Source organism: Grammomys surdaster, unplaced genomic scaffold (genome assembly GCF_004785775.1).
Source record: "Grammomys surdaster isolate TR1022 unplaced genomic scaffold, NIH_TR_1.0 126121, whole genome shotgun sequence".
NCBI lineage: Eukaryota > Metazoa > Chordata > Mammalia > Rodentia > Muridae > Grammomys > Grammomys surdaster.
The window spans coordinates 25484-52364 of record NW_021620929.1 but is presented as its reverse complement, the minus strand read 5'-3'; the positions used below and the strand labels follow the sequence as shown (position 1 = coordinate 52364).

The following is a 26881-nucleotide window of genomic DNA, read 5'->3' as shown; positions in this document are numbered from 1 at the left end:
ATGGAGCCAGAAGTATTGAACGCTTGCTGCCCTGAACCCTATGACTGCCCTATATACCAACCCCAAAATCTCTAGAGAGGTTTCACTTCTTCCACAAATCTCAACTGGGGAAATCCCAGGAACCAGTAGTGAGTCTGGAAGAGTCTTAGGTTCCCAAGAGTCTTTTGACCTCTGCCTCCATAGGGCAAGCCTGGGGCAATAACCACCCTTCGCTTAAAGTGCCATTCAGCACACCACCTCTGGGCTAAAGTATCCTCCCCAGTCACAGGCAGACTGGGGGGGTGGGAGGGGGACAGAGACAGACAGACACAGAGAGACAGAGATAGAAATAGACAAAGACAGAGAGAGATAGACACAGAGAGAGTGGGGGGGGGAGAGAGAGAGATTATCTGTCCCTACCCATGCCATGTCCACATGCACCCTTGAAACTCACCAATTAGGCAAATTTCCCTGGGACCTGGCTAGAAGTGTAAGCCCAGATGTTAAGTTTTGACAACCCAGGAGCAGTTCTGACCACAAAGACATTAAAGGGAAGGGAGTTCCAGCATTCACTGTGTGGACGGCATTCCAAACCCTCCTGGGTCCTTTGTCACCCCAGAGCCCTTCCAGGAGAAGCCACCAGTGGGGATGAGGCCCTTCAGATGATGGGCACTGGCACTGGATCTCTCCTGAAGCAGGGAGGAACCTCCTAGGAAGTGGAGAGTGAGGGCTGGGAGTGGTATGTGTCCAGGGGTAGGGGTGTCAGTGCGTGGTGACCATCAGCAGGTAGAGCAAAGGGTGTGGGAGACGCCTCCTGTTTGGAGTAAAGGAACTACTACACAGGCTCTCTGGCTTGTCCAGTGGAAGTTGGCAAAGACATACAGACTCCACCGCCTGACCTCTGGGCTTTGGTCTCTCCTGGTCCGCTCCGGAGGCTCCCTGTCCTAGGGTTCAGCCCCGAGGCCCTGATTTGGGTGGGCAGGCGGCTGTCAGGGGCCAGAGCCCTGACTGATGCGTGCTGACGCCCCCTCTTGCCGCTGCGGGGACCCGGGAGACTTGGCTGCCTCTGCGCACCCCCGCGGCAGCCTGCAGGCGTCGGGGGCGGGGACGGTGCCAGGCGCCCCTCACTCGGTCCCGCACCTGCGCGCCACTCCAAGGTCTTGCGGCACTGTGGCGGGTCCGGCCTCGCTCCCTCCAGGAGCCGTCCCAGTGAGTCCGGTGAGTGCGCAGGGCGGTGTGCTAAGAGGTGAGAGCCGTCTGCCGCTGAGGCTGGCCCGCCTCCCGCGCCCAGCCCGGTCGGAGGTCGCTGCGTTTGGAAGCTCGCGCTGTGGCGCACGCGCTTCTCTGCCAACTTTGGTGGGCGCCTGCGAGTCGGCGTCGGGGAACGCGGGAGGTGGCGGCGGCATCGGGGAGTTGCCACCGCTTCTACTCTGGACCTCAGTTATCTCTCAGTGTTCACAAGTGGGAAGTTTGCCCCTTTGCCTGGCGTACACTTGGCAGACGCGGTAGGCTCGGTTCGGCAGACGCGGTAAGGTGGGCGGGCGGCACTTCCCGCGAAGTTAGGGCTCTGGCTCTGGACGGAATGCATGGAAAGGGCTGCTTGTGATCTCAGCACCGTGAGGGTTCGTCAGGGTGGCGCCCGCAGCGGGGAGGCAAAAGAAAGGTGCTGGGGTCCCAGCTGTCCACTTCAGCTCCTGCGCCCATCCCTGTAGGACGTTGAGTCCCAAGAGGGTCAACGGATGGGTGGGCTGGCCCTTCCAGCTATTAGTTCTGCAGACCAGGCGCTCAGCCAGGGAGCGCATGCCAGGTCATAAGTTGGGGCTGGGGCTGGGGCTGGGGCTGGGGCTGGGGCTGGGGCTGGGGCTGGGGCTGGGGCTGGGGCTGGGGCTGGGCAGGATGAGTGTGCCTTTGTGTATGTGTGGCTAGTGTAGGGATGTGCCCTGTGGTGGACCAGTGCCCAACATCCTCTGGGTCTTGGAGAGGTCAGCACCTCGGGTGCCTGGTCTGGAGGAAAGCACAGGAGGAGCCCCAATCCCTGGATCCAAGGCCCCAGGAGGACCCCCTAGTCTGGGCTGGGAGGTGGGTTTAAGCGATAACACCAATCCGCACAGCTGTGTGGCTCCCAGGGCTGGGTGATCGATGGCCCCTGCACAGACGCCTCTGTCGCCTGAGCACACATGCCTATCTGTCATCATATCTTGCGGAGGGGGGGGGGTGAGGAGGCGGGGGTGGGGGGACGGGATGCAGGCAGAAGAGACTGCCTGTATACTTGCCAAGTCCAGGCTGGGTCTGCAACCCCTGGGGGGCAGGGCGCGACCCTTTCCTGAGCCAGCATCTACCTCCCAACCTTGGAGTCTCCCTCAGCCTGTTTGCCCAGCCATTACCAGAGCCCAGGCTGGCCATGTGAACTCGCTGTGTGGTTCACAGTCTTTTGGCATACAGTGCTTTTCACCCTTCTAGCTGCCTAAGAAGGGGTACCCAACTGATCCTTGGTGGGAGTAAAAGTGAATATCTATGATGGGCAAAATGTAATGGCCAGCATGCAAGAGAGCTGAGCTCAACAACCGCCTTCCATTTCTATGCCTGCTGTTCAAACCATACAGCACATGTATGTCTGCATCCATGATGAGTCTATGACCAAGTGTGAGTCACAGCCATGTCTTCATGTGTTTTCGGGCATAGTCTGTAATGTAGGTATACTCTCGTGGAGAGGCATATCCATTCTGAGTGGGAAGTGGTATGGATGTGTGTGCCCTTCATGGCACACCCTGTGGCTGGTTAGCTCAACCATGCAGGAGCTGTTCCTCCAGGCATAGAACAAGGATTCCTTGGGAATCTTGCACGCTTGTATGCACATATCCAAAGCCTATGTGCACACGCACCATGCACAAGCGCGAGTGCTGGGGTAGTGGACAGCCCAGGTGGTGGCCCAGATGGAGTGAAGAAAGAAGCTTCTGAGCCAGTGTGCAGGACGTGAGGAGAAGAGGGTCTTGGCTGAGCGCGGTCACTGCAGGCTCACTCACTGACCTGCCTGAAGCCACCCAGATGGAGCTGGGTTGAGCAGGTGGCTGTGCCATGGGGCCATGCTGTGACATCCACTCCTCCCAGCCTGGGTTTGCCTCATGTGTGTCTGAACCCCCCTGAGAGACCTCCAGTGCGCACTCAACACTTCACTGGCCGGCTCGGGTTACACACAGGCACTTTCACACACATTTGCACACATAGTGTTAGTCAGATCTCAAAGTTTCTGTTGATTTCTAATCTCGGTGATTTGCTTCAGTTTCTGGTAGGGGCAGGTGGCTCAACCAAGGAAGTGTTTCTAGAGGGCCATCGGACTGGTGGCTCTGGCTACACATGGCTGCTCTCATTCCTGTACCAAATGCTCAGTGGGTACTGCCTGGTGCAAAGAGCAGAGGCTAAACGGAGACCAATTATCCCCGAAACTGGCCTGCAGGGCCAGCTGGGACCCAGCAGTGGGGATTTGTACAGGGTCACTTGGTAAATAAAATACATCCAGTTAAACTTAATTTCAGATAAACTATAAATATTTTCTCAGCAACGACCTCTAGGTCCTCCCGAGACCATCCGTACATTACCAGCTTATCTATGTCTGCCCTGGATCAGAATGCCTAGTCCTTCCATTTTCTTTCCCTCCCCCCCCCCTTTCTTCCTTTCTTTTTACAGAATCTCACTGTGTAGCTCTGAATGGCCTGGATCTCAGAGCAATCCCCATGCCTCAGCTTCCCAAACTATGGGATTACAGGCGAGTGTCACCACATCCCCTCTCAAAAGAATGAAGGGTGTGCACAACAAAGGTCAGAGGCCTCCAGGCAAGGCAAACTGGGACTTCATGGGTTCTGATGCAGGGACCCCTAACTAAGAGGAGCAGAGAGTGCCAAGGCCTGGTGTTAATTGGGTCCTTGTCTTTCCTATCTGCAGGTGGCCATGGTGTCCGGGCTTGCCTGCTAGCAGGCTGTCATGTCGAGAGAGGCAGGTTCATGCCGAATGGGCACTGGGACAAGGGCGCGGTCACGGAAGCCCAAGAAGCCACATTACATCCCGCGGCCCTGGGGCAAACCCTACAACTACAAGTGCTTCCAGTGCCCCTTCACCTGCCTAGAGAAGTCACATCTTTACAACCACATGAAGTACAGCCTCTGCAAAGACTCCCTTTCCCTACTGTTAGACTCCCCTGACTGGGCATGCCGCCGTGCGCCCCCCTCACCCAGGCCTCGAGTGCCCACCCCCAACTGCTCCACAGACTTCTCTGACCCTAGCAGCAAGCCAACTGAGCCAGATATCATTGTCACTGGCAGCTTTTCCCAGCGTCGTTGTGGCAGGGGCCCCAAACCTGGACCAGAGGAGTCACCAGGGTCACTGTCCCCTCTGGCTAGACCCATCCGGAAGGGTCCAGGCACCAGTGGCCTTTTGGCAGAGTCATGGAAGCCAGGACTGAGTGGTGGCATGCTGAGTGGAGCTCTAGGGACTATAGCTACAACAGGCTCTGAGAGCGGTGTCCCCTGCTACCCACCACCTGCCCAGGGCGAGTTCCCTGAAGCCCAGAGTCTCCACTTATCATTGCTGGGTGTCAACTACCCTCTTGGCCCAGGCCTCTTCTCCTATCTGGGGCCCTCACTGGCTGCTGCTGCAGCCCACATGCCCTTCCTGGCCTCAGCAAGCCCCTTGCTGCCCCCCACAGCCTTCCCAGCCCCACAGACACCTGAGCGTCCAGGCCTAGCCCCCCGCCTGTACTACCCGCTGCTACTAGAACACAACCTAGGACAGTCAGCAGGCAGGGCTGCTGCCCCTGCAAAGTCCTCTGTGCCCCTCAAGGGGCCTCCTGGGGCTCTGGCTGCTCCTGGGTTGCTGAAGTTGCCCGTACCAGGGCCCGGGGGACCCTGGCCCCATGGCACTTCCAGAGACCCAGGGCATGAAGGAGAGCTGGGACGAGTAACTCAGAGCAACCTGCAGAAGAGGCTGCCTGCAGGCAACATGCCTGAGCTCCCAAAGGGCCCCTTGAACTTGGCAAAATTTGGCTGTCAGAGCAGGTGGGTATCAGGAACTTTGGGTCCTAGCATGGGAGTGTCAGGGGTGGGCTGGGTGGGAGGCTAGGCCATTTTCACCTAACTCACTAGGAGTAGAGATTTCAGGACAGAGAGACTTGATACCAGAGAGTCCTTTTTTTCTTCTTCTCTATGTCCTGTTCTAGACTGGGCCCTCTTATTTTCCCTGGTGTATGGGTGACACTAAGCAGAAGACACAGGATGGGGCTAGGGGGACATTAAGGGGAAAGATAGCCTTCTGACTGGCTTCTACTTCTCAGCCTGCCGACAGGCTCCTCCCTAATACTCTGGCCTGAGGACAAGGAGCCAGGTGACCCCGAGGCCTCAGGTCCTGAGGTCCACCTTCTGCAGCAGCCACAAGGCCGAGTGCTAGGAAGTTCAGTCCCAGTGGGAGAGGACCTGACCCAGGCCTTTGGTGACTACGCCAGGGTGGAGCAGTGCTTGGGGCAGCTGGCACCAGCTGGGGGTCTAGCCCCCAGACCACTTCGGGAGCAGCTTGGGAAGATTCGCCGAGAGCTGTTCACCATCCATCAAGCACTGGCCCGGGCAGCTCGTCCACTGGACACACCCTTGGACCTTTCAGTGAAGCGGGTGCCTACCAAGGGAACTGAGGCTCCTGCAGAGTCCTGGGGGCTGCATGATCCAAGCCCCATGTTGGCAAGGGGGACCTCGGAGCCCTCCAGCATATTGGGCCCTGTACTTGAGCCGTTCTCCAACCGCACCACCAAGTGTGAGGCTGACTCCAGTGTCCCTCCTCCTGGCCTCCCCCTCCAGGCCCCTGAGGACCCTGTAATTCCTGGCAGTGCCTGGGGTAATCGTCTTGGAGCTGGCAGCTCCCAGACCCCTAAAGATACCCCAAGCTTGCAGATCCTCCCAAGTGCTGACGTCTGTTCACAGCCACCATAGAGTATGGGTTCCTCCCCCTGACCTGGGCCCCATTGTCCGGGCCCGTCCAGTGTTGGTATGCATGTGTTCTGAACAGATACTCCCCGCCCAGATCCCCCACCAGCCCGTGGTAGAGACTTATCTATGTGGTCTCATGGACATAGCAAGGTCATGATTTATTTATTGAACAGAATTGTGGATATTAAAATAGAAACCTCCTTCAAACACCCCTACTTGAGTCTCTTTCCTTTTCTGTCCCTCTATAAGCACCTGGCACCCTCAAGGAAATGTCCCTGGCCTGAGTGTCTCAGTGAGCAAATGTCCTGGACACCATGCTGGGATTTGCCTTTGACCTCAAAAATCCTTATTGTGGACTTGGTTCTTCCAAAGAGTCTGGGGTCAAGGGGTCAAGGGGTGGCCTGGGTACACTCAATTGGGGGACTCAGGGCAGAGTGGCAGAGAGGCAGACATGGCAGGATGACCTGGCCTGTTTCAGCTCACTGGGGATGGGCAAGGACCCTGCACGTCCTTGGGCCTGAATCCATCCAAGCAGCCTAATGCCAGCTTTGCCTGTGGTGGCCAAAGCCTCCTGCCTTCTATGGCTCCAGGCTGGTCACCCCGTGTGGCCTTCCTGGGCCCCCCGCCAGCCCCTGCAGCTACGATAGGCATCGGTGGCCTTCACAGCTCACTGCTCCCTTCCCAGTACAGCCCTGCTTTGTCTTCCATAGGCCAGAGTGGGAGACAGCCAGGGCTGCTGGGGCCCCCCAGCCATAGCAAATCACTCTTCTCCCTGGGGAGCTGGGCTGTAGCCCACCCAGGAATGCCCTGAAGTACAAACTGCCCTCAGAGGAGGCACTGTTCTCACTGGGGCTGGACTGGCCAGGCTAGGGCCAGTCCGAACAGGACCTTCAGCTGCCCCATTAACCACCTACCTGGTGATAGCATCAGGAAGCCACCCCACTGTGAGGCATTACAGGTAGCGTTGGGGCTAGAGTTCTGGCTGGCCAGCCCAGGGTGCTGTGGGGCTGCAGGCCAAGGTTGACAAAAGCTAGCTGGGCACCAATGACCTGGAGGCTTCCTGGGGAACTGCTGAGGGCAGAGCCAGGGGTCCCAGAAACCTCAGGTTTTAAATCTGAGGCACCTTCCTCAAGTCATCCCCATGTGCCTACCACCCTGCTTTCTGACCCCAAGAGTCAGCAGTATCACCAGACTCACAGGAAGAGACAGGACCAGCTTGACTTCTTGGTGGAGCTGGCAATAGGGTGACCAAGGTGTGATCCTGACACAAATGTCCTGCCTGGAGGAGTGGCCTATAGTTGTAGAGGACTGTGGTACCTCCTGGAATGGGCAGGCTTGCCTGATGGAGCTATATAGGGGCAGTACAATGTGTTCAGGGTAAGGGCAAGGCCCATGTGAAGACCCAAGCCAGAGGGTACAGGCCTGGAGCTTTGGGACTCAGCACAAACAACTTGTCCCTGCAGGAAACTTGTCTGCTAACCCCTCCCCTAGCCACCCTCCCCATTCCCCCAAACACACTCAAGCTGTCTCCAACAATGGAGGCCTGACCTAAAGCCCTGAGGCCAGTTAGCCCCAGGTAAGAAGTATCCTGATGTCTGTGGAAGGGTTGAGGGGTGAGTGGAGAGCCCTGGGAGATTGGGGTTGCATGTTTCCCTGGCTAACGCAGAGGGGCTATGTGTGGTGATGGTGATGGTGGGGACACTAACAGGAACTTAGGCCATTCCTATGAAGGAGTCATCCCAAGGCTGGGAAATGCCGCTTATCTGTCTCCTCTCCTCACCTTCCCAAGCCAAGTCACAGCTACACAAGCGATTTGAGCCTTACAGCTCAACCTTTGTCCCTGTTGAGTGCCTAGTGTTTCCCAGACCACTGCTACCTGAGTGGTTGCTGCGCCTGGGACCAGGTGAACGCTCAGAAGTAAGAGGAATGAACACAAATACAGCTCAGCCTTGCCCTCCACCTCCCACCTCACCTCAGCTCTTCATCTACAATGGGAGGGTGCTAGCACTCATGAGCCACCATCTGCACGTGAATGTTCCAACTCTTCTGCAGCTGCAGAGAAGCCGAGTCTGTGACTCCTTGCTGCCCTTCGCCTCCCATCTGTCCTGAATCGACCTCCTGGGCCACACCACCCCTATCCCCAGCTGCCTACTCTCAAGGGCGTGATCTCAGGCTGGACCAACTTAGAGATGCCAGTTGCTCTTGGCAACCTCGGCTGCTGGGACAAATCCTGGTGCCAGCAGGGGTTGCAGGGAGCCCCTGAGGCCTGCACTGCTCCCCAGATGGCCTGCTCTTCTTGACGGCTGGTGCTGGATCCTGTGTCCATGTGCTGGATCTTGAGGGACACGCCATTTGTCAACTACCCTGCCGCATTCCTAGAACTGGAGCCTTTGTCCCAGAGGATGTGGCCGTGACAGCTGCAGGGCTTGTGGTGGTCAGTGACCTCCTCCTCAGGGCTGTGTATGCTCTCCAGTACAATTCCCGGGAACCCCGGGGCCGCTGGGTGACTGTAGGCATGTTCCTATCCCCCCAAGAGCTGGCTGTGGATGCTCTTGGCTACTTCCTGGTGACAGAGTACTTGCCTGGAAATGTGCCAGCTTCATGTTAGGACCAACCTGGAAGCCCCTTGCTCTAACCACCATGCTAGGTCTGGAGGGCCCTTGTTGGGTAGGTCCAGGGCCTGATGGGGGTCTTGCCATGAGTGAAGAGTTTGGAAATGTACAACTCTTTGGCAGTGCTCACCAGGCTCTGGGCTCCCTAGGATCCCTGACTGGGCATAGCTTTGGCCATCCAGAGGGTGTGTGCTCTGATGCAGAGAGTAGCATTATTGTGGCTGATGAGCAGAGGCACCAACCCAGTCCTTCCCCACATTCAAAATCAACGTCCTTCCGCCCCCAAAATTACCCCCACTTTTCTGACTAGGGATGTAGTCAGTTGGTAGGGAGCTTGCCTAGCCTGCACGGGACTCTGTGTTCAGTCCCCAGGACCTCACAGACTGGTAATGGTAGTGCATATCTGTAATCGGAAGGTGGCCGTAGGACGATCAAAACTTCAAGGTCAAGCCAGGCGGTGGTGGTGGTGGTGGTGGTGGTGGTGCACGCCTTTAATCCCAGCACTTGGGAGGCAGAGGCAGGCAGATTTCTGAATTCAAGGCCAACCTGGTCTACAGAATGAGTTCCAGGACAGCCAGGGCTACACAGAGAAACCCTGTCTCGGAAAAAAAAATTTTTATATATATACATACACACACTTCAAGGTCATCCTTTGCTACACTAGGATTTTGAGACCAACCTAGCTATAGGAGAACCTGTCCAGAAAGACATTTTTGCCTCTGTAAATGCTTTCCTTTTTCATTTCAAAAGGAGGGGTAAATCTGTTTCCGCTCTTTATTGGAGACAATAAATAGGAATGAGCCTCAGCTGGTGCCCCAAGAATCTTCCAGCTAGTTCCCTGCCAGGAGAGGAGGAGGAGCCTCTCGGTGCCCTCAAGTTCCAGATAGCAGGCCCAGACAGACCCACAATGGGTGCCCAGTCTGTTTCCAGGGGTTGGGCCACCTATCTGCTTGCAGTTGGAGGGACTAGAGAGGCCCTTGGGTATGGCCTGTGCACCCCAAGGCCAACTAGTGGTGGCAGATGCAGGGGACAACTACATTAAAGTGTACCAGTATCTGGGGAAGACGGCCTGAGGGTAGGCTCTGGGGAAAATAGCCCCTTGCTATGACTGGCCTGAGTCCTCTGTACTCTCTTGGGAGGTTGGTAGGCTCCTTTGGGGCTGCTGAGCCTTCTTCCTGACACCTGGTCTTAGCTGGCCTTATGATTTCCTCTTGGCAAGTACTCCTGTCTACACAGAAACCATGAATCACCATCTATCATGTTCTCCACTTCCCTATTCAGTATGCCCATAGCTTTTCATGCCCCCAAACTCGGTCCCTGGCTCTGTTAGCTTGGGACTCAGGAGCCCTGAGCTTTGAGGTGATGCTTGAAGCTATAGATCCTGGGTGCCGAGGCTGTCTGCCAGCAGATAGCTAGGCAAGATCTCCTGCCAGGTGCCCCAACCCCTACATCCTAATCAGAGGCAGGCAGGCAGGCAGGCAGGCAGGCAGGGAGGGTGTGGCTAGGCTGGGCTGGGCAGTTTAGGGGAAAGGTGTGGTCCCTTAGTGTTCCCCCCAGCTTCAAAAATATCCCCATTCTTGAGCCATCAACAGCACTCTGGGCCCAACAGAGAGGTAAGGAGTAGGCAAATGAGAGGGGTAAGCCCAAAGTGTTCTGACTTTGTCCTGGTAGGGGCACATGGCAAGGGTTGATTGGCAAGAGTCTTAGTACGCTTCTGTACACTCCCTGTTTTGAAAGATGTCTTTAGTTTTCCCTCTAATTCAGGTCCAAACCACTTTTGAGCTCTTGGATGGGGTGCTGGGATGGTTCTGGGTAGCACAGATTCTTTCATACCCTTCCATTCAAGACAGGAAAACAGTAGCCTTTCCTCCCACTTTACAGATGAGATCTGGAAGAGGAGGTGTGTGTGTGTGTTTGTGCGTGTGTGTGTAGCGCTTACTCAGTGAGAATCTGGGTCTCACCCATGATCTCAGTGAGGGAAGGAGCAAGGTGCTTGCTTTTGTCCCTTCAGGGTGTGGAGTGGCACCCAGACTGTCTTCTGAACCTTGAGGTCACCACACATCACTCCTCCAGGTTAACTCAATATGTCCTGATCATTATGTTGTGAGGGATTAGTGGACAATGAAAGAAACTCTGCTTGTAAGTAGATGGTCAATAAACATTAGTTGTTGCGTTGTTAGGGGTATTGCTTTCGGACTATGCGGCCCACATAGGTCGGTGCGCACCCTATCCGCAATGGAGAGAGGCAGTCGGGAGGGCGCGGGCTTAGGAGGTCAGGCAGGGTATGGCGGTAAGAACAAAGCGGCTACCTTGGTCTTCAAAGTCTGGATCCACCAGATCTTTCAGGACATTTACATTTAGGAGGGTAGCTTTGCTGACAGGAGCCGCGCGCACGGAACTCTCGGGCTCAGGCAATGGACAGCCCGGGCACGTTTGGGGACCGGACCGTCGCGCGACAATGCGCGGAGCCGGCGGAAATGGTGCTGCTGTCCCGCGGCGGGCCTGGGGGCCGCCAACACCGTCGTCCTCCCGGGCCCGCCGAACGCGGTGCCCAACCCAGTCCCTTCCCTACCGCTCGGGGACGCGGCCCTGGGGACCAGCCGGTGAGCACTAGCGGGCGGCGGGACCGAGAGAGGAAGAGAGGAAATCCCGAGGCAGCGCAGGCCTGTTGGTCCTCAGTGCCTGGCTCCTGAGACTGAGATGGGAAACCGGAGGCCGGGGTGGAGGGAGCGGCGGTAACCGTGCAGCTGATCTCCAGGCTCAGCGGCACCCGTTGTGGGTCTGTCTGGGCCTGCTGTCCGGAACTTGAGGGCACCGAGAGGCTCCTCCTCCCCTCCTGGCAAGGAACTAGCTGGAAGATTCTTAGGACACTGGCTGAGACTCATTCCTATTTATTGACTCCAGTAAAGAGCGGAAACAGATTTACCCCTCCTTTTGAAATGAAAAAGGAAAGCATTTACAGAGGCAAAAATGTCTTTCTGGACAGGTTCTCCTATAGCTAGGTTGGTCTCAAAATCCTAGTGTAGCAAAGGATGACCTTGAAGTTTTGATCGTCCTACGGCCACCTTCCGATTACAGATATGCACTACCACTACCGGTCTGTGAAGTCCTGGGGACTGAACACAGGGTCCCGTGCAGGCTAGGCAAGCTCCCTACCAACTGACTACATCCCTAGTCAGAAAAGTGGGGGTAACTTTGGGGGCGGAAGGGCCTTTAATTTTGAATGTGGGGTAAATATGAATCCTCGCAAAGAATCACAAAGTAATGTTTCAGCTATGATGTGTCCCAGGCCTCTCTTAACTGGGCTGGCCATCCCTCAAACCTGTTCCTTGCAGGGGAGGTAAGCAGCAGCTCTGCATCTGCTGAAGACTGTGGAGAGATTTCCTGGGGCCTCCATTTAACCCTCCTGGGGAATGGGCTGTTGGGGAGGGAACTGACTCCTTCTTAGTAAAGGCAGCTTTTCCAGGCTTGGGCTGTTCTTTTAATCATCATCTTTAAAGGTGTTCCAACATCCCAGGTTTCTGCCTTCTCTCTCCAGCCTCCCACCTCTTGTATTGATCGCCTGCTCTTTCATCTTTTTCTGCTGCTGGAATCTCAGCAGCCCAGTGTAAGCACACTCCTTTTTACACTTCAGTGCTTCCGGACGCTGAGTTGGGAGTGAGGGTGGGAATTTGCCTCGTAACTTGAGTTCTCTCAGTAACCCACAGATCAAGCACTAACCTCTCTCTGCCTTCCACCTTCTTTTCTTTGACCTGAGCTTTTTTGCTTTTTTAAGGTAAACTGTAAATGAAGCATGTTCTACAAAAAGGATGTGCAGGTACATAGTGTGTACAACACAGTGGGTTTATGCATTGTGAACAGACTCACAACCAGCCTTTGCAACATCTGTTTATAATTAGACCAAGGGCGTGTCTCGCCCCACACTGTTGTGAGCGTTTTTACTTAATTCATGTGAAGTGTTCCCCAGGAGAGTCAGAGGATATTTCCCTGAGCTGGTGTGTCCTTACAAGGTTGTTGAGCAGGAGCTTGGGCTGTGCTGAAGGTCCCCTATGACAGTGACCCACTGGGACTCTTACAGGCAGAATGGCTCTAGTATTTTTAACATTACTGCCCCATATTGTGCCCTTCTGGAGGGCTTACTCAAGGGACAAGAAAAACTGGTTCTTGACACTGGCTATGGGGATTTGGCCTGGCCTGGTGTTGGGCATCAGGTTTTCCCTATGGACACCCACCAGTTGCCTGCTTCCTTCCAGGCACTTTAGAGTTTTGTTTTACTGGAGACTTCTGACTTGGATTTCTATGGAGAGGCTTCCTGAGTCTTCTTTACTTGGCCCACCTGAGAATGGCTTTTTCAGGCTTGGGCTGTTCTTTTCATCAGCATCAGCAGTTGGAAGTCCTACAGTGTTGGGTTGAGTTATAGTTCATTTGAAACCCTAGGTCTAATCCTCAGTATCACAAAAACAAAAAGCTTTGCCACGTTGTTCATCTGAAGGCTTCTTTGGGCTGGCATACCTGCAGGGAGCAGCTGCATCTAGGTCCCTCAAGCTCTGGGCGTTTGTCTATAGGACAGCTACCACCACCACTTGTGCTACTGTCCATTCCCTCATCTCCAATTGTTTTCTGTGAACACTAGACCAGGGAACTGGGCTTCAGCCCGAGGTCTGGTCCTCCCTCAGGAAAGGATCCAAAAATGGGGGTCTTTGCTCATGGTTGCTGTGTCTTTCACTTCACATGGGCAAGATGTGGTATTGACTAAAGAAAGGCATATGTAGGCACCAGAACCTTGCTAAACATTCCAGCAGTTCAGTTCAACAGGCACAAGTGAAGGAAGCCCACAATCTCCAAATTGCTAGTTTCTGTGGAAGGAAAGGTGTACGGTCCACGGAGGAAAGGATTTGCAGTGCTGTGGTGGTTCTTGATGCTCACACCAAGAGCCTAGAGATCAGGAAGGCTGGTGTTCCCTCAGAGAAAATGTGGTGACATTCTCTCGTGGCAAGAAATACTGCTCTGCTGGGAGCCCCATCTTGGGGTATCTGCCAAGGATTCCAGAGAAAGATGAGTACTACTCAAAGGTACCTCAGGAGAGTAGAGGGCAGCGCAGAGCCTGCTACCACTGAGCTACATCTCCAGCCCCTTCTTTACTTACTTTTTGAGACTGAGTCTCTGTGTTACAGCTCTGAGGGAAAGGTTTCCTGGCAGCCTGGAGCCAAGGAATAGTACAAAGTCACACCACACAACAAGCCTCATACACGAGATTTACTGGGAAAGACACAAGATAGAGGCTACCTCTGCTTGGGCCAGAAGTAGCAGAGACCGGAGTGAGAAGCAAGCTTAGATAGGATTTCTTGGGGACTAGGGGACCAAGTTTTCTAGGGGATTGGTGGGATTTCAAGTCCTGAGCTCAAGGCAAGCTCGGGATTGATGAGTTTTCCACAGCAGGAGGACATGCTCCCTGTTATAGGAGGAGAGGCTTCAAGCAGGGGCCTCACACTCAGCCTTAGGACCAGTGCTCTGTGTACATCCAGTTTTCCTGAGCCCCCAAACAAGTTTGTTTGGTTTGCTTTTATTTTTATTTTTTGGTTATTTGGTGGTGTTTGAGATCAAATTCAGAATGTTGGCCATGCTAGGCAAGCACTCTACCATTGAAAACCATCCCTGGCCCTCCAAAGTATCTTTTTAAATTTACTTTATGTATATGAGGTTTTGCCTGCATATATGTATGTGTAACCACACATGTGCCAGATCTGCTAGAACTGGAGTTATGAATGGTTGTGAACCACCATGTGGGTTCTGGGAATCAAACTCAGGCCCTTGGCAAGAACAACAAGAGCTATAAACCTCTGAGCACCTCTCCAGTCCCAGGCTTTAAAATTTTATCTTAACTCTTATAAGATAAAATTGTAAGCCAGGCGGTGGTGGCGCACGCCTTTAATCCCAGTACTTGGGAGGCAGAGGCAGCCGAATTTCTGAGTTCGAGAATTCGAGGCTAGCCTGGTCTACTGAGTGAGTTCCAGGACAGCCAGGGCTACACAGAGAAACCCTGTCTCGAAAAAACAAAAAAAAAAAAAAAAAAAAAAGAAAGAAAGAAAGAAAGAAAGATAAAATTGTAAGTAAATCCAGTTTGTTGCTGTTTGAGACAGGGCCTTATTTTGTATGCCAGGCTTCCTTGAAATTCATGTGTAGGCCTAGCTGATCTTGAACTCAGTGATCTTCCTGCTTTAGCCTCCTAAGTACTGAGACTATAGTCAAGAGCCATCTCCCCCCAACTCCTTCATCTTTTGAAGGCTGGTTTTGAACTGGTACTCCTGCCTCCACCTCTCCACTGCTGGAATTACAGGTGTGCATTACACAGCTGGCTGCCTTCTGGTTTGTAAAGTTATGATTTGTGTACATGCTTACACTGTGTGCTTTTACAGATGACACTCATAAGGAGGCCTTTCTCATTAAAACCCTCAGGCTCAGCCCCACACTACTGTCAGTCAATAGTATCTGTATCTCACTTTGCCCTGCTTCAGGCTGCTTGCCTTGGAATATGAGGAAGCCCTGCCCTGCCATCACACATATAGCTGCTGCTTCCTGTGGCAGTGATTGGAAGAGTTCAGTTCCTGGGAGATGCATAGCCATGACCCACCAAATCCAGAGCTGTGCTTTCCCAACCTGTGGCCGGATGAGCGGTCTGTAAGCATGGTACAGCATCTTGCAGGTACTCTGCTGCCAGCACAGCAGCTCTAAACCAACACTTTCTCATCTCTTGCAGGGCCCCCGGCATGGTGCTCAAGGCCTTCTTCCCCACATGCTGTGCCTCGGCAGACAGTGGCCTGTTAGTGGGACGATGGGTCCCAGGACAGAGGAGTGCTGTGATCCTGGCTGTGGTGCACTTTCCCTTCATCCCCATCCAAGTCAAGGAGCTCCTGGCCCAGGTCCAGAAGGCCAGCCAAGTACAAGTGGCTGTGCTAGGCACCTGGTGCTACCGTCAGCAGGAACCAGAGGAAAGCCTGGGGAATTTCCTAGAGGGCCTGGGTGCTATCTTCTCCCATGATCCCTGGTTGCAGCTATGTCGGGAGAGGGGTACCAGACTCTGGAGCTGCAAGGCCTCTTACCATCAGATGGCTAACACTCTGGACACACCCACTGAAGACCAGGTCATGCTCATATTCTATGATCAGCGCAAGCTGCTGCTCTCCTGGCTGCATCCACCTCCGGTACTACCTGACTGCCAGGTTGGAGACACCACAGCCAGCACTGGCGGCCTAGCTGACATCTTTGACACAGTGGCACGCAGCGAGATACTCTTCCGAAATGACCAATTTGATGAGGGACCCGTACGCCTGAGCCACTGGCAGTCAGAGGGAGTGGAGGCCAGTATACTTGTGGAGTTGGCAAAGCGGGCCTCTGGGCCTGTCTGCCTGCTGCTGGCTTCTCTGCTGTCCCTGATCTCAGCAGCTAGTGCTTGCCGGTAGGTGCCTCAGACAGGAAAAGTAGAACAAGAAATTGGTCCCTTGAGAACCACAGGCTCTCCAGTTTGTAGTGACATTGACAGCCAGAAGGTCCATCCAGAGGCTCATGTTCCTGGGACCCATTTCTCTTCCCTTCCCTCCCTTTGTGTCTTAGAGGATGTTCTAGTAGAGGCTGCTGTTCCTAGAGACTGGCTTTGTGAGGCCCATCCAGTTGGGTATAGAATGAATCGCAGACAGTTCAAGCACTGAGAAGAGAGATCTAATGGACACAAAACTGGGTTATTGCACTTTTAAAAAAATTACATGTAGCTGGGCAGTGGAGGTGTACGTCTTTAATCCCAGCACTGGGGAGGCAGAGGCAGGTGGATCTCTGTGAACTCAAGGCCAGCCTGGTCCACAAATTGATTCCAGGACAGCCAGGGATATTACATAGGGAAACTATCTCAAAAAAAAATTGTATGTATGAATGTTTGTGTGCATTTATGTATCACGTGTATCCCTAGTCAGAAGCGAGGGTCAGATCTCCTGGGATGGGGTTATAGATGGTTCTGAGCCATCATGTGGGTTCTGGGAATTAAACCTGTGTCTTTATTAGAGTAACAAGTGCTCCAAATCACTGTACCAGCTCTTCAGCTTATCTTACTGTTTTTCGGTTTGGGACAGGGTCTCAACTATATAGCCTTGGCTGGCCTGGAACTCGCTATGTGGACCAGGCTGGCCTCAGACTCTGCCTTTGAGAGTGGTAGATTAAAGGCCAGTATCTGCCCTGCCTGGCCAACATGTGAGGACACAGAGCTGCCCACTCCCCTGCTTTTCTGTTTTCCCCATAGCTGGCTTCCTATGCTAATGCAGTTCTTCTCCATGCTAGCCAGTTGCCTGGGGTGGTGGTACCCACCCAGGATCTCTTCTAGAATCATGGGTTGCTGGCCTGGTGAGCAATTTGGAGAAGTCCCAAGTCCTTGTAATGCTGGGTAACAGTAGGCTTTTTTAGTTTAGCTTGTGAATGAGGAATGAGGCCCTGGGGCCCTTTTCTCTTAGAGATGATGCCCCTCCCTCTGTGTGTGTGTGTTATGTGTGTTTTAACTCTCTTTTAAAAATAAGACAGGGTTTTTGTATGTCTCAAGGTAGGCACAAACTTGCTGTGCAGCTAAAGATAACCTTTACCATAATCTATCTGTCTGTCTATCTATCTATCTATCTATCTATCTATCTATCTCTATCTATCTATCTATCTTGAGGCAGTGTGTCACTATGTAGTCCTGGCTGTCCTGGAAAACTCTATGTAGACCAGTCTGGCTTGGAACTCACAGTTCCACCTCTCTCTGCCACCAGAGAGCTGAGATCAAATGTGTTCCATCATAACACTGGACAAACACTCTACCAGATGAGCTATATCTCCAGCCTAAGATGATGTTTCCTTGGTGTTGCTGCCCATGCTGCCCATAAGGAACAGCTGTAGTATTCTCTCCGCTCTACCCTCCCTTTAGATCTACAGATGTGTCTAGTGTAGGATCTGGCTTGCCTTTTCCAGGGACTTGGTGACCTTAGGATACTGTCCCAGAAAGGAAGCCCTGGGTAACCTATAGGGATACATTTTAGGTTACAGGAGCTGCTGGGTATCTTGATGTATGGTGTAGACTTTTATGACAACTTTAGAATTAAGGTGAAGGTTTGTCTGGGCCTGGTTCCATTACAACAGAGAAGATCCTTAGTTTTTCTTAACCTCTCAAGAGACTCAAGAAAGGTGAAGAGATGCTTGTGTATTGAATGCCGACACCAGCCTGCTCATCAATCAAGAGTCAGTGGTTATGAGTGCTGATGTACAGGCGAGGTTGTCACTACAGAATAAAGCTCCTCTCAACTTTTCATGACTTTGTGCCCTGCACAGCCTAGTAGCCCTTGGGTCCCTCCTGTCTCCTGCTGCTGTTCTTTTTGCTCCTCAACCTTGCTCTCCTGTTTCACATGAGCGCAGCCCAATTGCTATCAGGCACTTTCTTCTTCCTTGGCTTGAAGACATCTCTTACTATGTGAGCATCTGTGGAAACATCTCAGTGCTTCCTTTGTGAGGAATTCAGTCTTACTGGAAAGCCCAGGAGAACCTTGCTGAGCCAGTTACCATCTAGTAGGCAGGGAAGGTCCTAGGTGGATAGGAATGACCTAATATTCCCCCTCTACCCCCAATACTTTAAGGTCAACTTTTGGAGTGAGGGTAGCCCTCACCAAGCTGGCCTTAAACTCGAGATGTTTGCCTCCACTTCCTGAGTCCTGGGATTAAAGGTGTGTGCCACCATGCCTGGCTGTCTTTTCAGCTATCTTGATATTCATCTTTTGTTTTAGCTGGTGAGCTCAGGTATGCCTGAGGCTCTGCAAGGGGTCCAGCTCTGTAGGAGCTGTAAGCATGGTTGGCGGTGGGGGTCAGGAAGGTGCTGTGCATTTCACACCTGTGCATCCTTGCTTGGCTGTGTTGGTCTTACACATTTCCCTGGGCCTTGCTAAGCTTTGAAGTGGAACCAAAGGGCTCAGGGTGAGTGGCTCTGCCTCTTCTTTCTAGAGTGAGGGACCCTGGCTGGGAAACCAAAGAACCTAAGGCTGGAGGTGTCAGTCTCAGCTCTTATATTCTCCTCAGGCTATGGAAGCTGTGGCCTCTTTCTTTCATCAGAAGCAAGCTCTCCACTTGTGAACAGCTCCGGCACCGACTGAAGCACCTCTCGTTCATCTTCAGCACCGAGAAAGCCCAGAGTCCCATGCAGCTGATGAGGTATGGTTTCCTTTACAAGGAAGGGTGGGGTGGCCCATCCTCTTCTTCGCCTCTGCTCTGCACTGCACTGTGCTTCCAGCCAGGCCTCTCTCAGGTCACAGGCTGAGTCTAGCTGTGTTTTCCCCGACTTTCCTTCCAGGAAGGCCAACATGCTGGTTTCTGTGCTACTGGATGTGGCCCTTGGCCTGCTGCTGCTCTCTTGGCTCCACAGCAATAACCGAATTGGACAGCTGGCCAATGCCCTGGTCCCTGTGGCTGATGTGAGTGGATTTGGGTGGAGCCCAGCTTCCTGAGGGTTGGGAATCTTCTTGGGCAGTCCTTCCGCAGGCAGGAACAGCTCTTCCCTGTCCTCACCCTAGAGACCAAGCCTTTAGCCCTAGCCTGAGCTATTTCCTGGCTCTTGGGACCTATGTCTCTCAGGGCAGCATTGGCAAAGTGCCTGCTGCCCCTTCTTGAAGGTGGCAGTGTCTAGGGGCCACTTTGATTGAAGCTTTCATGGGGCCCTTTTCCATGTTAAGCTGATCTTCCAGATGAAAGCCAACCTCAGGACAGATCTGGCTCAGGGCTATTGCTGGGTTGGCCACACTATTGCCAGATTGCTCTTACACTGGAACTAAGAGGCACAGGCTTGTCCTCTCTACTCCCCGTGCTCCCCCGCACGGTATGTACAGCACATCCATGCTGGTCCCTTCACCTCATTTCTACCCAGCCTTGGAACTTTCCAGTTTTCCATCTCATCTTCAGTAGAGTCAAAGCAGTCTCTACTGTGGAAGCCTTGGGGCTTCTGCTTCCTCTCCATCAGTGCAGATGCCTGCTAGGTCTGTTTGTTGCCAGGCCAGGAATCTAGGGCAGCAGTGAGCTTCATGAGATCTGTGGAGGTCATCCCAGTAGGAAAGGAACTAGAGCTGGGTAAAAGGGTGAGGCTGTTTCTATATTCTGTTTCTTGGCCAGCTTTGTTTGAATTTTCCTTTTTGCAAAATTGAAAAAAAAAAAACAAACCCAAAAAACCCCATAAATATTTAATTAAAAAAATGGAGTCTCTTTCCACTGCCAGGCTTTTATTCTTTAAATATTAAATAAGAGCTATTTATAAAGAAGGCTTTGCTCTCTTCCCTGGTGGTCCTGAGTCTTTTGCACAGGGTTGCAAGAAGCTTTGGGAAGAGCATGTAGGGATATAAGAGTTACTCTTGTGGACTGGACAGTGGTGGTGTACACCTTTAATCCTAGCACTTGGGAGGCAGAAACAGGCAGATCTCTATGAGTTTGAGGCCAGCTTGGTCAATACAGTGAATTCCAGGACAGCCAAGGTTATATAAAGAAACTCTCTTAAAAAACAAACAAAAAGGATTACTCCTGTGGCCTCACCTTGGTGACAGAGTAGAGCATCCCTTAGCCAGGACCAGCATCCCTGCTTGTCGTTGGAGACCCTATGCTGTCCACTGCACTCAATTTTGTCTTTGTTCTTATCTGCTTGCCAAGTCTCTGATAATCCTGACAGCCTCTCACTCACCCAAGATTGCTGTTCGTTGCTGGGTATCCCTAACCTCTGATAGCAAGTGGTACGGTGAAGCCTTTAATGAAGGGATTCAGTATTTCCCAAGTGTGATTTGAATTGAGCCATGGTCTGTCCCACCTCAGCAATATCCAGGTATCATGGGCTTAGGACCCTATGGATCCAGGGCTAAAGCAGCAGTATAAGAGGATGAAGGGAGTTCTCAGGTTGAGGTAGATGGCTCATGGATTGGTTTATGTATTTTAGCCTCTTTGGAAGATTCCTCAAACCAGGATCTTGGAAGTCATTTGTGACCAGGGGTTAGGGGTCCAGTGGCCAGACAAACTTGGGAAACACTGTTTCTGTCCAAAGTTAGAAGACTTTGGTACACACCTTTAATCCTGGAACTTGAAAGGCTGAGGCAGGTGGATCTCTATGAGTTTGAAGTTACCCTAGACTACACAGTGAGTTCTAAGACAGCCAGAACTATATAGTGAGACCCTGTTTAATTAAGTAAAAAGATGATGATTCTGGACCCTGGAAGGCAGTGCAGGCTGCCTTTGTCCTGCCCACATAGACTGGCTGAGGTGGGAGCCTATTGTGGAAAATCCTCAACTTACCCACTCATTTTCCTCAGTGTGACTATGTCATCCCTCCCCTGCCCCATGCCCCTGTAGCACGTGGCTGAGGAGCTCCAGTATCTGCTGCAGTGGCTGATGGGTGCTCCTGCTGGGCTCAAGATGAATCGGGCACTGGATCAGGTGCTAGGCCGCTTTTTCCTGTACCACATCCATCTGTGGATCAGTGAGTGCCTGGGCAGGGTTGGGCAGCCCAGCAGGGCTGGTTGAGGAGAGCAGGGAACTCTAGTCAGGCCCCATTCTCCCCCGCCTCCATTTTCTGGCCTCCTGTTTATGTGAGCCCTACTGTGTCAGGCTAGCTGCTTAAGCCAAAGTCTGGGGCCAGTGGCTAGGCCTGGGTCACTTGTGTCCTACAGTATTAGGAATCCATTCTCAGAAGCGTGGGCTCCTAGTGCCTCAGTGCCACTACTTATGGCTGAACCCCATCCTGCAGGCTACATCCACCTTATGTCCCCCTTTATTGAGCACATCCTGTGGCACGTGGGACTCTCCGCCTGCCTTGGACTGACTGTTGCTCTGTCCATCTTTTCGGATATCATCGCCCTTCTTACCTTCCACATCTACTGCTTCTATGTCTACGGTGCCAGGTATGTGTATGTTCAAGTGGGCACTCCACAGGGTGTGATTGGATGGGTACAGTGTGGCCCTCATGAGCCTGTGTCCTACAGGCTGTACTGCCTGAAGATCTATGGCCTCTCCTCTCTCTGGCGTCTGTTCCGGGGGAAGAAGTGGAATGTTCTGCGCCAGCGGGTGGATTCTTGTTCCTATGACCTTGACCAGGTACCTACAGCTTTGAGCCTGCTGACCTGGCCAGGACAGCTACTTAGACCCTACCAGGGACTAACCTACTCCTATCCTGCAGCTAGCCTCCAGCAGTTGTCCTAGCGGGAGGTACCTGCAGACCTACCTACTTTACCAAGGTAGACGTATCTAATACTGTAGGACTTGCTTTGGCTTATTCCATTTGCTTACCCAGGTGTGATACATACAGTTTTTCCTAACATTATATTTGCCTGTGTACCCTGCTGGCTGTTTCCCCATGAGACACCAGGTCCACAGGGTATGTAGACATACACCCCTCATGGTAAAGGGAACATGTGCTGACCCTTGCTAGCTCAGGAGACCAAAATACTCAACTGCAATTTAAGATGTGTGTGGGCAGTGATGGAGTGGCTGCCTGGTCTGGATTTTGTGATGCCAGGCTGGTCCCTTTTCCCTACAGCTGTTCATTGGGACCTTGCTCTTCACCATCCTGGTCTTCTTGCTGCCCACCACCGCTTTGTACTACTTGGTATTCACCCTGGTGAGCTCACTACCTCCTGCCCTGGGGCCTACAGAACTTGGGATTGGTCACTGCCTAAGCCAGGCACACAGGGAACAGGCCATCTACTTCTTCAGGTCACATCAGCATGGCTCTCCTGAACTCTCTGGCAACTATGTACTGGTCTTAAAACAGTTGGGGTTCCTGTCCTGGAGAAGACTGGCTACAGGGGAGGTTGGGACCCATAGTAGGTGGATGGGGTCAAAGAGGAGCTCTCCTCTAGAGGTGAGCCTATTGGGCTGCTCTCCTCCTAGGCCTGTCTAATGTGTGGCCTCAGCCCCAGTCAGTGGCCCTGAATGTTACCTTTGCTACAGCTCCGGCTCCTGGTGATCACTGTGCAGGGCTTAATCCATCTCCTGGTAGACCTCATCAATTCCCTGCCACTGTACTCCCTTGGCCTTCGACTCTGCCGACCCTACAGGCTGGCAGGTAAGTGTTGGGTGCTGGGTAGCTGGCTTCTGACAGATGATACAACATACCCATAGACCTTACAAAAGCACCTGTGCCAACCTCATGTGTCCCCTGCCTAAAAGAATTGGTGTATGTGGTGTGGTAGGCATGGCCATGACAACAGACTTGGTCCTGGCACATGCTGTCTTCTCTCTCTCCCTGGAGAGGAAAGTTCCAAGACATGAAGACCAGAGGCATCACCCTGTAATATGTGAGGCTTGCTCCAGGGTCTTTGTAGGATATGGCTTAGACTCAGAGAAATCTGTCTCCATGTGGTTATAGGCTATATGTCTGCTTTTTGATGACCCTCACCCTTGGAGGGACAGGCCAGAATGAGGGCTGCTAGACTGTAGCAGGATCATCCTGCACTGTGGATAATCCTTACTGATCACCCAAGCTGTCTCTCTGAATCTCTGCATTCTGATAGCATGTCCCTTGAGGGGAATTTATCTCCTTTAGGCATGAGGTTGTTATGGGCAACCCATTTGTCTCTGGGGCTTTGGATACAGCAGAAACTTTAGGATTACCTAGCATAGCCAATGTTCAACACCAATTCAGTTGATTTCTAAGGTGACCAGTATGCCCATCTGACTCTTCCAGCCAGCTCAGACCATTTTGATAAGGACATCAAAATTCCTTGGCTTTGAACCAATTTCAAGGTCTGCCTTCAGGCTTCTCCCTGCTGCCGAATGCTTATAAAACATTTTGTGAACATCCTTCTAGCTAATTTCTCCACTAACCTCAGGGGCCCAGGCCAGAGACATATTTGCAATGTTAATCACATACCCTCTGCCCTCACTTCTTTACCTCAGGACACAAAAACAGGTGGGCCATAGTAGCTCCAGACATAGCCTGGGATTCAGGACCTCTTCCTCCTTAGCCTGGAGCCAGTAGCTGGGGCAGGGCAGTTTAACTTTGCTTGGAAGGCTATGGTTCTGACCCTTCCCACTCACTGCTTTAAGTAAGCTTTATTTCCAGCTATTTGTTTTCAACACAGGGTTTCTCTGTGTAGCCCTGGCTGTCCTGGAACTTACTCTGTAGACCAGGCTGGCCTCGAACTCACAGAGTTACACCTGCCTCTGGCTCCTGAGTGCTGGGATTAAAGGCATGCACTACCACACCTGGCCCATTTCCTGTACTTTTAAGAACCATCTTCCTGGACATTTCCTAGACCTGGAAAATATAGGCCAGGGGTGCTATGGGTCCCTAAATCAGCCAGACACAGAAGTTGTTAAGACACACTGAACCATTAGTAGGGCATCTGCTACCCAGCATTGAGGCAGCTGGGAAAGGTAGAGGAGGAGAGAACTCCGTGTGCCCAAGCAGGTGTGCTGCCACCTGGGTGTGCTCAAAGGGGCTTCTATAGTCCAAAATTGTCATCTACAACAGCCTCTGCTGACCCAGTGCATTCAGTGGGACCAATGAAAGCTGATTGGGTGTTGCCACCTTCCTTCCTAAATACTTTGGTTTCTTATAGCTGGTGTGAAGTTCAGAGTTCTGGAAAAGGAGGCAGGCAGGCCCCTCCGCCTCCTGATGCAGGTAAGAACTTCTCTACGCTTCACTGCTACTCAGACCTGGGACTCCCTTCCCACCATATTCTGCCAGTTCTGGGACAGCTGGTGTCAGCTGGTGTGATACTGTAGTGTTCTATCAGCCAGAGGTCAGATACAGGTAGAAAGACCTAGTGGAGCTAAGGGACAGGTTCCCAGTATCTGAGCACATAGCTCACTGTGTCTGGAGCCTCCCCAGCAGAGTTGTGGCTACCTATTGTGGTCTACATAGCTAATATTCTAGTCCAGCCTGGGGGTGGGGTACCCCTGTCCTTGGCCAGAGACATCATGAAGCTGCCCTGGGTCCCATAGTGCTCAAGATTGCGATGAAACAGAAATGACTTTACAAAGGCCTCATGACAAGTACTCATTTCTTGTTGGACTTGAACCCTTAGCTCTTTCACTCAGATTCCAGTTCCTGTGGAAGGGAGCAGAACATGTTTTGGGGTGACTTGCCAGGTATTGAGTTGTACCTTGGGCCAAGTCCAAGACTCTTAGATGCTGAAGCATCTGGTATGATCCTCCTCCTCCCAAGCCTAGAAACAGAGTATAGCCTAGGATAGGGCAGACACTGAGCACCCATCACTGTTCCCTCCTCAGGGGACCAAAGTGCTGTATGGGCTGCTTCTCCAAGTATAGATAGCATGGCTATTCCACAGGCAAAGGTTTATCAGAGCCCAGCTGGACTTGCCCTACAGTTGTCTAGCTAAAGATTCTCCAGAGGGACAGTCAGGACCAGGGTGCCCGCCCTCAAGAGCTTCTTCTGTAGACACAGCTGAAGCACTCATGACCACCCATCCTACTGATAACTACCCTGCCCTTGCAGATAAACCCCCTGCCCTATAGCCATGTGATGCACACCTACCGTCTGCCTAGCTGTGGCTGCCATCCCAAGCACTCCTGGGGTACCCTGTGCCGAAAGCTGTTCTTCGGAGAGCTCATCTACCCCTGGAGGCAGAGAGAGGACAAACAGGACTGAGGAGCTGGACATAGCCTACTCAGAGCTACTGCACAGCCATCACGCCTCCTCTCTGCCAGGATAGCATTGACCATGGGGTCATCTCAGGTCCCACATGGGCCAACCAAACACTCTGTGTGCTGAATGTAGGCAGGCCTTACCCTTGAGTTACTACCCTGGCCCTTGGACCCTGCCAGCTTCAGTCCTACACTCTGTCTAGCACAGTGGTTCTCAACCTTCCCAATGCTGTGACTCTTTAATACAGTTTCTCATGTTGTGGCGACCCCAACTATAAAATTATTTTCATTACTACTTCATAACTGTAATTTTGCTACTGTTATGAATTGTGACATAATATAAAATCTGTGTTTTCTGACAGTCACAGGTGGCCCCTGTGAAAGGGTCATATGACCCCCGCAAAGGGTTGAGAACCACTGCTCTAGTGCCACCTCTGTGGGGACCCATGTGGCTTTTGTAGTCATTGCAGTCAGCCTGATTCCCAGGAGTGGGATATGCTGGCAGGTCCTCTTGGCTGTTTTATTGGGTGGAAGCACTCCTGGGCACCTGGTGCACTCCACAAGCCTCAACAGAACATTCCCGTGGGGAACAGAGGCAGCTGCTGATCCCTTGCCCCTGTGAACTAATCCCTCACCCTGTACTCCATTGAGTTTACTTGCTTTGTGAAGTTGCTGCTAATAGGCCTTTGGGTGCCTTTTGCTTGAAGTCACATCAGCTGGGGTGGTTGGATACCTGCCAGCCCTGTTCTTGCTTAGTGCTCCATATGTGGATAGGTCCTTTGGCAAACGATTCTTTCTTCTCTTATAGACTCCTTACAGGATTGGGCAGCTCCCTTCTGTACAGGCACTTCATGGCTCATTGGGTGAATGACCTTGGGGAGGTGGGATGGCCAGGGTTCCCTAACACTTAGTGGGACCCCATACGAGCTAGTCCCTAAGGAGCAGGAAAGCTCACTGCCTGATGGTCTAGAAGTGTCTGGTGTGGGCAGGAGAGGACAGCCAGACCCTGCCTGTCTTTCAGGGGCACTCAGGACTATCAATGTTGTGCCTGCTTCCTTTTGCTAGAAGTCACAGCCATTCTTAAGCAGCCAGTGGAGGGTTTTGGTAAAGATGAATCCTGATCCTGTGGTGACAATAAAATCTCATGAATCTGGAGTACCAGCTTGGGTGTGCTGCTAGTCTGGCCAGACTCTAGGTGGGAGGGCTAGGCGGAGCACTGACTGTCATCATTTCCTATCTAAGGCCTCTATGGAGAGTCTGAGTTGCAGCCCTAGGCACTTAAAGATGTCATAGATAGGTGAACAGAGCTAGAGCCTCAGGGCCTCTGGCCATAGTTTCACCCTGATTCCTGGAGCAGGTATACAATCTGCTAGGGCTGGGGCTGTCTACTCTGGGAGTATGTGGATTTCATACAAAGCAGAGCACTGTCCTGGACTGACAGGTTTCTCTATGTAGTCCTGGCTATCCCAGAACTCACTCTGTAGACCATGCAGGCTCACACACAGATCAGCCTGCCTCTGCCTCCCTAGTGCTGGGACTGAAGGAGTATGCCAACACCACCCATCTTCAACCGAGTCTTAGCATCTGCAGTCTATGATGCCTCCAGGCCTATTGTCCTGGTTATGGAGAAGGGGCCCTCAGTTACTTTCTCTCCTGCGACTGCACAAAAGATCAGTATAAGCC

At 52.6% G+C, this 26881-nt stretch overlaps 3 protein-coding genes across 5 annotated transcripts; all 3 read left to right on the top strand.

The window, feature by feature from the left end:
* Positions 1–620: 620 nt before the first annotated feature.
* Positions 621–6152, top strand: Prr35 (proline rich 35). The gene is made up of 3 exons (XM_028756429.1): positions 621–1197; positions 3919–5027; positions 5303–6152. Exons 2-3 carry the CDS (start codon positions 3958–3960, stop codon positions 5946–5948), a joined length of 1716 nt encoding a protein of 571 aa, XP_028612262.1. The 5' UTR covers positions 621–1197; positions 3919–3957; the 3' UTR covers positions 5949–6152.
* A 2394-nt stretch (positions 6153–8546) lies between these two features.
* Positions 8547–9630, top strand: Nhlrc4 (NHL repeat containing 4). The gene is made up of 2 exons (XM_028756433.1): positions 8547–8827; positions 9477–9630. The coding sequence occupies exons 1-2, from the start codon at positions 8547–8549 to the stop codon at positions 9628–9630; spliced, it is 435 nt and encodes a 144-aa protein (XP_028612266.1).
* A 468-nt stretch (positions 9631–10098) lies between these two features.
* Pigq (phosphatidylinositol glycan anchor biosynthesis class Q) lies at positions 10099–26353 on the top strand. Of its 3 annotated transcripts, none has more exons than XM_028756523.1 (11): positions 10099–10170; positions 15315–16013; positions 18641–18772; positions 18912–19032; positions 20942–21068; positions 21336–21489; positions 21571–21682; positions 22125–22205; positions 22538–22652; positions 24151–24212; positions 25050–25463. In XM_028756523.1, the coding sequence occupies exons 2-11, from the start codon at positions 15325–15327 to the stop codon at positions 25200–25202; spliced, it is 1746 nt and encodes a 581-aa protein (XP_028612356.1). In that variant the 5' UTR covers positions 10099–10170; positions 15315–15324; the 3' UTR covers positions 25203–25463. The 3 variants fall into 3 exon arrangements, with proteins under 3 accessions (XP_028612356.1, XP_028612355.1, XP_028612357.1); XM_028756522.1 differs by lacking the exon at positions 10099–10170 and adding an exon at positions 10995–11160 and having other exon boundaries at positions 25050–26353; XM_028756524.1 differs by lacking the exon at positions 10099–10170 and adding an exon at positions 11065–11160 and having other exon boundaries at positions 18674–18772.
* The last annotated feature ends 528 nt before the right edge of the window (positions 26354–26881 follow it).